Raw genomic sequence first — 12,621 nt, forward strand, 5'->3', positions numbered from 1 at the left:
ACGAACTAGGTCTTTCTTTTGTTCATCCCTATTCCCCAGCAGTGAGAACAGTGTCTAACATATTATAGGGGCTCAAAGAAGAGTTGTTGAATGAATGAAAAAGAGTATCCATGGAAACAAATGTCTTTGTAGAGAATGTGGTGGACGTACATGACTGCAATATCATTAGGTATCCAAAGGAAATGCTGTAAAGAGCTCAGGCTGAGATTCTGTTCCTGTAGAAATACAATTAAAGCCCTAAGCTCAGTCAACCACTTCCAGGTTTCATTGGGTCAGCCACTTTTGGCAGCTGGTAATGAGTATGTGTATAGGGAACAATAAACCATTGACATTGTTTTTTTTTAAAAATAATCTGTTTATCGGATTGGGAAACATTTAAAAGATTGGTGCAAGGATGTGGAGAAACAGGAACTCTCATCTGCTTTTGGTGAGAGAATAATTTTGGTTGTGCATTTTTGGAAGATAACTTGGTAATATGTATTTAACTTAAAAACAGGCAAACCCGGTGACCCAACTGTTCCGTAAGTACACGAAGATACATATACAAGGGTGTTCAGTTCAACATTGTTGGTAGCAAAATTATCGTTACAGCCTACATGTCTAGCAATAAAGGGCTGGTTAGATCTACCACGGTAATGCATACTTTGGAACATTATGCAACCATTAAAAAAATAACCTGTGGCTGCAATAATGAAATATGAGATACAGCATGAGTAAAAATGTTGTAGTACAAAAGGTATAGTGTAATCCCATTTTTAATTAAGCAAACAAATAAACAAAATGAAAACAGAAGAGACTTACTATACTATACTCTCACCAATATGGAATTGGGAAGAGGTGGATTTCCACTTTCTACTTTATACATTTTGTATAGTTTAAAAATTCTATTTCATAATGAATAGTATTATTTGTATAATTCAAAAATAAAAATATTTCAGTTCCTAATCATACTAAACCCACCTCTGAGATCTCTAATTATTTAAAAAGAAAAAGATTTTCTCCTCTTTTTGTGGTTTTACATCTCAGGCAGGATGTATTCTCACTCATAAACTCTCTTCCAAGTACTCCACACACTAGTCAACTGTATACAAGTTCTCCCAGAGAAAAATAAAAGAAGAAATGTGCCTTAACTTGTTTTTATGAGGCCAGCATAACCCTGATATCAAAACTTGACAAGGACATTAGCAAAAGGAAAATTCTAGGTCAGTCTTACTCAAGAATATAGATAAAAATATGAGCAAACCAAATTTGGCAATATATACAGAGGATAATTCAAGAAATGCAAAGTGTTCAATATTTAAAAAATCAGTGTGATTTATGATATTAGTAAGTGAAAGAAAAAAGTAGAAAATTATCTAATTATATCATCATATGAAGAAAAAACATTTCTTAAATAAAATTCAGCATCTACTCAAAATTAAAATTTCTGGCAACAAGGATAGAAGGAAATTTTGTAAACCTATAAGTGATATCTACAAAAAGCCTGTAGCAAACGTCAGACACTTAATAGTGAAAGGTCGAAAGCACAGCCTCTGAGACTGGGAGCAAGGCAAGACTGCTTGCCATCTCCATAGTTACATAACATTGTACTGGGATCCCAGCCAGTTGCAATAAGGCAAGAAAAAGTAGAAATAACTGGAAAGGGGCGGGGGGGAACCCTGTCATTATTCAAATGATATGATTAATGTACAAAGTCCAAAAAAATTCAGAAGTATTATTAGAATTAAAATGTGAGTTGAGCAAATTTAGTATTTACGAACTCAATATAGGAAAACCAATTGTATTTCTGTATAACAACAACCCTCAGAAAGTGAAGTTTTTAAAAAATGCTACTTATAATAGCATCATCGAAACATAAAGTATCTAGGAATAATCTCCACATATGATATGCTTCAATAAAAAGGATTTTAAAAACATGTTGTTAGAAATAATATAAAATCAAAAACCATATTTCAAACACCATCGCTTTCCCACTTAAGAACGAACAAGGTTGGCCCCGCTCAGCCCATGTTTCAGAAGGGAGCTTGCCTGTGCCCTAAGAACTGTTATGGTCTCCAGGTCCTCTTCCTGCTTGGCGATGGTCTGCTTCATCTCATCCATCTGAAGCTGCTTGGAGGCCAGCGCCTTCTCTGCCAGTTCCAGCTTCTCATGCAGTTCGTGCAGCACTACCTTATCCACTTTTTCTGACTGAAAAAGACAAGATTATTCCAGAAATGGTTTTGAAATAACTCAACCTATTTTAGTAAGATACTAGATGGTTTATATTTTTTAATGACTGGCTCTAAATGTACTGTTAATTAGCAATGATAACTATGATAACTTACTCAAAAGATTGTATTTATTTAACTTATGGCTTGAAAATAATAATTCCCTAATTTAAGACAATATCAAAAGAACACTAACATAAAGGAAATAATAACAAACTCTGATCTCAGTGAGGTTTGTAACTTGCTAATGTTGCTATTTTTCCACTCATGTTACTCTTACTTTGTGACATCAGTACAAAAGAAACATGTTTAAATTAAAAATATACCAGACCCTAGAGAGGAACAATATTCTGTAAAAGGATAAGTAAAAAACAAAAAGTATTTTTATAAGGATATCAACTCAAAGACCCCCTTCTAACACAAAGCTTCCATTATTTTTATTTATTGACTCCAGATTTATTAAGGTAAAATTGACAAAACTGTAAGATACTTAAAGTATAAAATGTGATGTTTGATATATGTATGTATCGTGAAAGGATTCTTCTCATCTGGTTAATTAACACCTCTGTCACCTCACATATTTACCCATGGTGTTAGAATTATGCCAATAATGGTGGACATTATTACTAATGTAAATTGTAGCCTGATAAGTCCAGGGTCTCAAGCTCACTGGCAGCAGGTAAGCTAGCCTTGTAATTGTTCCATGCAGCAGATGGACCCTAAGCCTCAGCCAGCAGTCTCAATATGCCCAGCTCTCTTATAAACCCACCCACCGTGAGAAATTCCAAAAGCTTATGCCCTGACATGAGTACCACCTTTGTACACAAAACACAATAGAGGCATACCTCTTTTTACTGTACTCTCTTTATTGCTCTTCACAGATACTGTGATTTTTACAAATTGAAAGCAGACCCTCCACCAGCAAAAAGATTATAATTCACTGTAGGCTAGGATGATGGCTAGCATTTTTTAGTAGTATTTTTTAATTAAGCTATGTACATTGTTTTTTTTAGACAATGCGGTAGCACACTTAATAGGCTACAGTATAGTGTAAACATAACTTTTATGTGCACTGGGAAACCAAAAAATTCATGTGACTGACTTTATTGTGGTGCTCTGGAACTGAACCCATAATATCTTTAAGGTATGTCTGTACATACGTGGAACATTGGAAGTTATAAGCACTTAGATAAAGGAAATCAGTTACAAGCTGAGAAACAACCTCTGAAACCAGACTTAGTTAAAGGATTAATGCAACTACTTTATGTATAAAATGTTCTATAGTTTCTGTTCTTTACTAGACTGTAAAACTAATTTTTTTCTATGAGTACCTCTTTCCTTTTTAGTTCTTCAACTGTTTTCAGTATATTACTGTACTCTTGAAGAAGACTGTTGTGTGTCAGCTGTAAAGTGGCTAATTTGGACCTATTTAAAAAGAAATTGAAAAACAAAATTTTAGGGGAAAAAAAATCATAGAAACGTAGTCTTGCTTCCCAATCTTCTTCTGAATAATCAAGTAGCAAAAGCTCTCTACCTTTCGCGTCCCACCACTTGCAAGCATTTTCTTACTCTCATAGAAGAGATTTTTTCCAAAAAATTAAGGTTACAAATAATTTTAATATTGTTATAATAAAACTGAAAATTTGTCTCCTCAGAAAAGTCTCCTAGTACTCTTTCAAATAAATAAAAGAGAAAAAATTTCAATTTAGTCTCAAATCTGAATTCTGATCTCTGAAAAAGAGCTCTCTCTTTTAGCAAGCAGCCATTCAATCACGTGGCATACTCACTTTTCACGTTCTGTATTTGCTTGCTCCATTTTGATTTCTGATCGCATGCTTTCCACTTGTAGCTCTAACTTTTTGTTATTATAAACAAGCTCTTGCTTTTCATTCACCTCTGATGGGGTTGCAGAATTTTTCCTTTCAAGGGCCTGACATCTAAGAAAGATAAAAATTTCATGAGGATAAACAACATTCCTTCATTTCTCAGTGTGGCTTTTAAACAAATCCCAAGATTATGTAGCCAATACAAAGAATTTTAAGATTGCATTTTTCAAGGATTTAACAGTGCAAAATACAATATTTTATCCTCCTTGCTTCTTTACTAGAAGGAAGTAGTATTTCTGAACCCTTATGCCTAACATAAAAAAGATCTAAGATCACACAAGCTACTGCCCACTTGGAATAACTGTTTTAAGTAGTCATGAAAATATGTTTTTGTTATTTAGGCACAAACCAAAGTAGTCAATGGATGGAGATGCCTCTCATATAGTGATCTATGGCTTTTATATTTTTAAAAGGGTTCTGTTAAGCACAAAGAATATGACTTCTGGAAAGATTCAATGGGGGAAAAGGAAGTGCCCTAAGTCCTCTTAAAGAGCAGAAAAAGAATTTCAAAATAATAATAGCAAATAAGAACCAATGATAGTTATCAGCAAGGCATTGATGCCAAGCATGGTAAACATGATCTCACTTAACATGACATTATGACATGGGAATTATGACACCCACTTTACAAATGATAAAATCGAGGCTCACAGCTTAAATAAATAACTTGCCCGAGGTAATACCACCAATAAGCTGTAGATCCATGTTTCAACCTAGGTCTGTCTGTCCAAAATCCTGAGCTTTGGCTGCCATGCTGTACCACGTTACCATAATTCTGTATGGCCTCGGAAAATGCAACTCCAAGGAAACATACACTTGCATGTTGTGCTGGAAATATGTTTGCCAACTAAGCCAAAAGAACATCAACTTAGCTTTCCTAAATTTTGGGTAACTTTTTACATCAAGAGAAACCAGCAAATGCAAAATTCTCAACTTACGTATTAGCCTTCATAATTGACTGAAAATGAAAAATTTTTTCTAAATAAGTCTCACTCAAGTTCTCCCTCTTTACAGCTTTCTTTTATGTTTGTTCACAATGATGTCGTCAACTCATGTAAGTCACAGGAAATCTGTCTCACCGCTTTTGATAGGCCCTCATATAGGCTAGGAGGCTTAATAAATGCCCCCCAAACAGCAGAATCAGAGTCCCAGGGCCCCAGTCCCCATGTTACTACAAGTATTTTGTGTTGATATGTTAACCTGTACATTAACCTGAACATCAGTGTTTTCTGAATTCCTATTTTAATTAGGTCTCTATTTTTCTTTTAGTAACACAGTAACAAAACTATGTTTTTATATAGTAATATATTTTGTAAAAATGTACAATTTTCAAAGGAAGATAGAATTTGTCTTTCATTCTTACTTTTCTTGAAGTCTTTTCTTCATTAGCTCAGCTTCACTGAGTTTTGTATGAGCCTCCTGAAGCTCCTTAAACAGGGTTGTCACCTGCAAGTTCAAGGCTTCCACTTCACTTCCAACCTGTCACAAAGGAAATCCCAAGCATGCATATGGATTCACATCAGAGATTAAATTAACCTCTTTTTGAGGAAAGAATGTCCAGTTAAGACTGGTGAATTGATTAAACTTTTGACAATGAATGCTCCCATATCCTGTATGAAAAGAAGTGTTTTGGACACAAGTCTGTTTCCTCAAAGAGCATTAACTGATCAATTTGGATGCACTTGTGGTAATGATTTTAATCAGAATCAAAATTAATCCTGATTATGGTTCAAGAGTCCACGGCGATGTCAAAGCACAGTCTAATTTATCCAGTTAGCAACTCAAACTCATAGTTTACTCAGCTATTTTCACTGTACTGCCTTTTTCCTAGCAGCTGTAGAATTTTTGTCACTGAGTTTTATGATGTCTTAGAAGTCTCTGTACTTCTCTATTATGGGTTGTCGAATTAGTTTAGTTAACTGGGTACTATTACTCACAGGTCGTCTCTTCATTTCAGTTTTAAATGTTCTCCATTCTCTAGAAAGTAGTGGTCTTAGCCCAGTACTCGGCATGCAGTAGGCATTCAATATACATTTGTTGAATAAATGAATTAGCTAAAGTGAGTATTTCATGTAAATGTCTTTCGCATAGGCTGCTGTGGCTCTTACAGCTTCCTGGCTTCATCTACTTTCCCTAGGTTTAAGACTGTATTTGCAGACTCCAAGACAGAAGGTGAATTGCCAGGGTATAGTGACTATATAAACATGAGTTTTTCTCATTCAAACTATTTTATGTGAAGCAGTAGTGGGCTAGAACCAAGATCTTTTCCTTCTTAAGTTTCTGAGCCATATCCTCAAATTATCTCATTATAAAGTGGATAACATTCCTTTCTCATTTAGCATTCCTTTCTCAGGAATTCAGGAGAGGAAATCAGTCAAGAAGAGAGAGAGCAGTGATTTCCTACAATCGCCTAGGATAGGAATACATCTCACTACAATTTACAGTGAATGAAATTCAAATCAGGATAAGGAAATGTGAGAGAAAAAGAAAACATTCAACGCGAAAGTGATTTCTATATTTCTAAAGCCAGTAACACGTCACAAGACTTGACTCCAGGTTTTACACTACTCATGTCTGCTGGGGATGTGAGAGCAGTCTTAGAATCTTAGTACCCACAGTTTCTGTGCCTTTCTCCTCTTCTGTCTCTTTTTCTGTGCTCCCCTCTGTCTGCGTCTCGATCTCAGAACGATCGTTGGCTTTCTTTTCAAAATATGAAACTCTAAAAAATTAGGGGGTATAGAAAAGTTACTTTCTCTTTGGCTTCAAGAATAACAATTGCAGAAGCACTTAAAAGAACATTGTTCAAAATTTGGATAAAGGACCAGGGGTTTTCAAAATCTCTTTGTCAAATATGTGGTGACAGAAAGCTAACTATGGGCGGTAAACACACAATGATATATATATATGACATATTGTTGAATTGTACACTTGGAGCTTATAGGATTTTGTTGATCAATGTCACCCCAATAATTTAGTTAAAAAAAAGTATACTGACATAAAATTAATAAAAAAAAACTCTTTGTATTCACTATATTAGCTTTAGTTTAGTGTTCATCCTAAAATTGGTTAGAACAGATTTAAGAGATGAATGCATACAGAAGTAAGAGATATCTCACCCTGGACATTGAAAAACACTACCTCTTTTCATGTAAATACAATACTCAGAAATATTTTTTTAATGTGTTTTTGGGTGTGTATACATGTGCATGTGTGTGTGTTACATGAGTGTGTGTATCCTTTATAAGAATTCAGCGAAGAAGGAAAGACTTTTTCTTTTTGGACCCATTTAAATTTACAAGTCCATAAAAATAAACAAACGTAGCAATATTCTCCCGCTAAATCATAATCACATGAAAGCCATCCTAATACAAATGAAACAGAGACTTGTGGTTAAAGATGGTAGATTGTACATATGCATGGGATTTTTCTCTCATCCCAGCCCTCACTAAAATGACTTTTAAAAAGCCATACACCTACAAGAACAAAGAGAAAGGGAGAGAGAATAGCAAGAAGATTTGGGAAGCATAGGTATGAGTGGGGACTGAGTTGGAAGCCCAAGAAAGCTGGATCTGAAGCTAACATTAGAGAGAGTCAACACTGTAGGACCCAAAAGGCTCAGGAGTCAGTGACAACAGGGACCTCTGGACCTATGGGGATAAAGGTGGTGCATGTTTAAGAAGGACTATAAGACCATAAAATCAAGGGTCTTTGGATTCAGAGACATTAATCAGAGTTGAGGGCTTGAGTTCCCTACTGAAAACACGGGAGCTCACACATAGAATACTGAGACCCTCAGTCTTCTTGTCCTACTCATCTCAATAACCCGGGCATCGAGAAAAACTTCTCCCAGACAAGAGCCTGGAAGAGTCTCCTCTGGCGTATGTGACCAGCAGGAGGGAAAAGATTTAAAGTTTCTGACATGAGGATCTCAGCTAGATCTCCCTACACATGCACACAGCACTTCAGTCAGCTTCTAACTCCCCCTCTTAAATCTGATCAGGCAGCCAAGATAACGAGACACTTGAGGCAAACCTTAAAATTAAACATATAAAAGTAAACCAAAAAGAAAAAAAAGCAACTCACTGAAATTAGAGTATGCTAGGGGGGAGAGGGGAGGAGGAACTTCCAAAGAACTGTCATTAATATCCTTAGAGACACAGTAAACACTATAACATAACAAAATGTAACACTATAAAAAAACATTCAAAGAACCACCTCTCCCTCCAAAAAAAGGAAGATGAAAGTTGATCAAATGTATCAGAAAGGAGAAGAGAGAGAGAGAGAGAGGGAGAGAGAGAGAGAGAGAGAGAAAGAGAGAGAAAGAAAGAAAGAAAAAGAGAAGGGGAACAGAGTTAAGAAAATTGGAGGATGGGTCCAGGAGAGCCAGTTCAAAGTAAAAACAGTGCTAGAAAGAGAGAACAGAGAAAATCAAGGGTAAGAGATTATCCCTAAATTAATTCAAGATCATTTTTCAGAACTGAGGGACACGAGTTTACAGAAAGAGCCCAAGAGTGTCCAGAACAAATGGATGAAAAATAGGCTCACACCAAAGCTCATGAGAAACTTCATTCCTGAAGATTAGAATGGCAATGGATCTTTTAGCAGTGACATCCGGGGCTAGGATACAGTGAAGTAATGCTTTCAAAATTCAGAGATAAAATTATATCCAGTACAGAATTTTATATCTAGCTAAACTATCCATAAAATGTGAAGGTAGAGAGATTTTCAGGTCTACAGATCTCAGAAAATATACTCCCCAGGTATTCTTTCTTAGTAAATTAGTGGAGATGTGGTAAGCTCTATTTGAAAAAAAAAAAAAATTTTAAGAGCGAGAAAGGTACTGGATTCAGGGAACAGGTGATCCAACACAGGTGAACTGAGGGAATTCCACAGGATGAGGGCAAAGGGAGATTCCAAGGTGTCTGCAATACAGCAGGGCCCAGAAAGCAAGGAAGCCAGACTCTAGGGGAAAAGTCTTCATGAAGAGAATACTACCAAACAGTACTAACATGTTTGAGTATAATTGAGAGATTTCCTCATTGTAGAAGAGTATGGGTAAATTATCAAATTTTAAAAAGGTAATTATGCATAGACATAAAAAAAAAGTATAAAAAAGGAAAAGTGGTCAAGGCATAGAGCACAGCTTCACTGAGAACTCTGTGTACGTGTGTGTGCGCGCACCCACATGCACATAATAATGTAAACACTGATTCTAGTAATCTAACTAAATTTCAGTGTACTGTCATCAATGTCGGGAGGGGAAGAAGGGCCAGAGGTATGTGTTTGTGGTGACGATGATGGGGGTGAAAGACAGTTAAATCTCCACCTTTCGTAGTCGGAGGTCAGTAGATTATATGTAAAATAGGGGGAGATTTTAAGTAGCAATTTAAGCCTGCTATATGGAGGTAAATTTCGAAAGAAACAGCTAAGTATGTTGAAGTGGTTGTCTGGGCAGCAGGAGGGGGCTGTGGTCAAGGAGTTGCTATTTTTCCATAAGAAGCTGGTAGAACAACCAATTTTTTAAACTATGTGAATGCAAAACTGATTTTTTAAAAATACTTAGTGGTGATAAAGTAAAACAAACAATATTGGTATCTGTTACAAATTTCCAAACCTAACTGGTGCACAGGCATTGTTCCCAGCTAAGCAGGTAAGTGGGTTAAGAGCCATTTGGTTCAAGGTTGACGGAGAGCTTATCCCACCACTTGTATATCCTCAGCATGTTGACCTACATTACAGCTTATCTTAATTTTCTAGGGCAAATTTTCCATCTTGGGCTGACTTTCCCTTGCTACCTCTCAGTTTTTCCTGGGCCACACTTCCTACATACTTTCCCTCTCTTTAATGGCTGTCAGTTAAAGTTTGTTTAGAAAATACATATTATGTAACATTAATCTTGGCAAACAATGAAAGAATGACAAATCTACTGTTCCCTCTCCCCAAAAACCACCTAAAACTTTTCAGAATAAAATTTAGACTATTTATACCCCTATTTCTCATAATTAATGAAAACGATTGAAGACTAACTTATTTAGAAAGACATGCTAGGTCTTGGAATGTGTTTTCATCATATCCTATGTAGTGTGTAAACTAAGCCAGGTTGTTCAGGTATCAGTGATTTTATTTCTAGGTTTCAGTCCTACCTTAGCTAGGAGGAAGTCATCATCCCGATACCCACATACAGAATATCAGTCATGGCAACTAATCACTGACTTGCCAACCATTAAATACTGAGAGAAGGCTGGCTCACAAAGCAGAGTTTTAATGCAACTGAGAAAGGGACCCTTTACAGGCTGCTCAAGGTGCGAGAGTGTAACCTCTGTCTCAAAGCAGGCCTGACTTCCTAGCTGCCATCTGAAGAGCCATGCCTGTGAGCCTCCAGGCAGAAAGCTTTAATTGTTTTGAAAGCAGGAACTATACACATATATCATATGAAAGATCAGGGTGTGTAATTAGCAAGTTCCTAAGCTCACACTTTAATTTTTAAAGCTAATCGTGTCATCATGACTGGCTAAACTTGACATTTAGAAAGGTGTACAGTACTCAGGAGAGGAAACATGCCTGTGAAATACAAACATACTGGTTACTCATGAGTTTTAAAGCATAACATCTTCCTTTTAAAAATCAGCTGTAACAAGGAATAAAAAGGATGCTTTTATTTATGTACATATCTGTGCATTATTACTATGATTTGGGATTTGTCAAAAAGGCAGGACAAATATTTTACTCCATTAGAATACATGGTACTAGTTTCCTAGAGGCCAACCTCTGAACTTTTCTAAGCAGTAGGATATCGGGTAAAAACCTAGGATTTCTCCCTGCCCTTTTCACTTTTGAAAAGAGGTAACAAACAAGTCATTGGGCAAATGCTGATGTGTCTTCCAGATTAACCTCATTTTGAATAAATAACTTGTGTTTCATATTTTTAAGGACATATCTTTCTATAGTTTAAAATTTAAACTTCTTTAGTAAGAAAGTGCTTCTAATAGTGCTATAATTTTAAGATTAATGAGCAATTTATACTGTCTGAGAGAATTAATTATGTCATAGTATATTTATGATTAAATGTTGCAATCATGGGAACCCTAAAACTACTGTATAACCTCCCTTATGTCTTGTATGGTCTAGCACTTTGCAGTTCTAAAAAGAGCATTTCCACATAGAAATTCATTGACTTCACAACTCTATAAGATAAATTTTACCCCAAAGTGTGTGTGTGTGTGTGTGTGTATGTTTGTGCGCGCGTGTGCGTGTGTACCACAATCTATGAGGCCCAAACCAAAGTCATCACGAGAACAGAAAACTACAGACCAATATTGCTTATGAATAATACAGATGTAAAAATCCTTAACAAAATACTAGCAATCCAAACCAGCAACATATAAAAAGGATTATATAGCATAATCAAGTGGGATATATCCAGGAATGAAAGGTTGGTTTAAACATCTGAAAATCAATGTATTACATCATATTAATGAAGGTTTAAAAAAAAAAAAATCATCTCCATAGAAACATAAAAAACATTTAACAAAATCCAGACGTTTCATGATAAAAAATGTAATAAAAGGGAGTTTATCAACCTGATAAAAGCAACTATGAAAAACTCACAGCCGATAATTTATATAGAAATGCAAGGGATCCGGAATAGCCAAAACTATCTTTTAAAAGAAGAAAATACATGACTCACACGTCCCAATTTCAAAATGTATTACAAAACTTTAGTAATCAAGATAGTGTAGTACTGGCATAAGGACAGATACATAAAGCAATGGAATAAAATCAAAGGTTTAGAAATCAATCTTTGCCTTTACGGTCAATTGATTTACACCAAGGGTACCAAGAAAATTCAGTTAGGGAAAGAATAATCTTTTCAACAAATGGTATTAGGATAACCGGATATCTACACACAAAAGAATGAATTTGAACTCCTACCAAACACCATAAAAAAAAAAAACACCTCAAAATGGACCACAGACTTAAATGTAAGTCTTAAAAGTATAAAATTCTTATGAGAAACATAGGACTGAATCTTTATGATCTTGGAGTAGTCAATGTTTTCTTAGATACGACATCAAAAGCACAAGAGACAAAAGAAAAAATAGATAAATTGGACTACGTCAAAATAAAAAAAAATTTTGTGCTACAAATGATACTATCATGGAGTGAAAAGATAATCCACAGAATAGGAAGAAATACCTGCAAATCAAAAATCTCAAAAAGGACTTGTATCCAGAATATATAATGAACTCAAAAAGACAATATGAGTTTTTTCAAATGGGCAAAGGATTTGAAAAGCTACTTCTTCAAAGAAGATATACAAATGGCCAACATGAAAAGATACTCAATATTAGTCATCTGGGAAATAAAACCACAATGAGATACTATTTCACATCTATGAGGATGGCTATAATCAAAAAGACACATATGGATACGGAGGATATGGAGACAAGGGAATCCTCATACTTTGCTAGTGGGAATGTAAAATGGTGCAGCCACTGTGGAAAACAGTTTGGTAGTTCCTCAAAATA

At 35.5% G+C, this 12,621-nt stretch overlaps 1 protein-coding gene and 1 long non-coding RNA gene across 4 annotated transcripts in view; one reads left to right on the forward strand and one right to left on the reverse strand.

Annotated features, from left to right (window-relative positions):
• Positions 1-12,621, forward strand: part of LOC105291698 — a 38,780-nt gene that overhangs the window by 13,128 nt on the left and 13,031 nt on the right. The gene's annotated exons all lie outside the window — the stretch shown is intronic.
• Positions 1-12,621, reverse strand: part of OPTN (optineurin) — a 38,335-nt gene that overhangs the window by 8,289 nt on the left and 17,425 nt on the right. For all 3 annotated transcript variants that reach the window (XM_011359612.2, XM_023530333.1, XM_011359611.2), the window contains exons 7-11: positions 6,710-6,812; positions 5,457-5,572; positions 3,995-4,144; positions 3,539-3,632; positions 2,029-2,187 (exon numbers count right to left, since the gene is read on the reverse strand). In XM_011359612.2, coding sequence (XP_011357914.1) covers positions 2,029-2,187; positions 3,539-3,632; positions 3,995-4,144; positions 5,457-5,572; positions 6,710-6,812 — 622 coding nt within the window. The remainder of the gene's footprint in view (positions 1-2,028; positions 2,188-3,538; positions 3,633-3,994; positions 4,145-5,456; positions 5,573-6,709; positions 6,813-12,621) is intronic.

Source organism: Pteropus vampyrus, unplaced genomic scaffold, assembly GCF_000151845.1.
Source record: "Pteropus vampyrus isolate Shadow unplaced genomic scaffold, Pvam_2.0 Scaffold49, whole genome shotgun sequence".
Classification (NCBI taxonomy): Eukaryota; Metazoa; Chordata; class Mammalia; order Chiroptera; family Pteropodidae; genus Pteropus; species Pteropus vampyrus.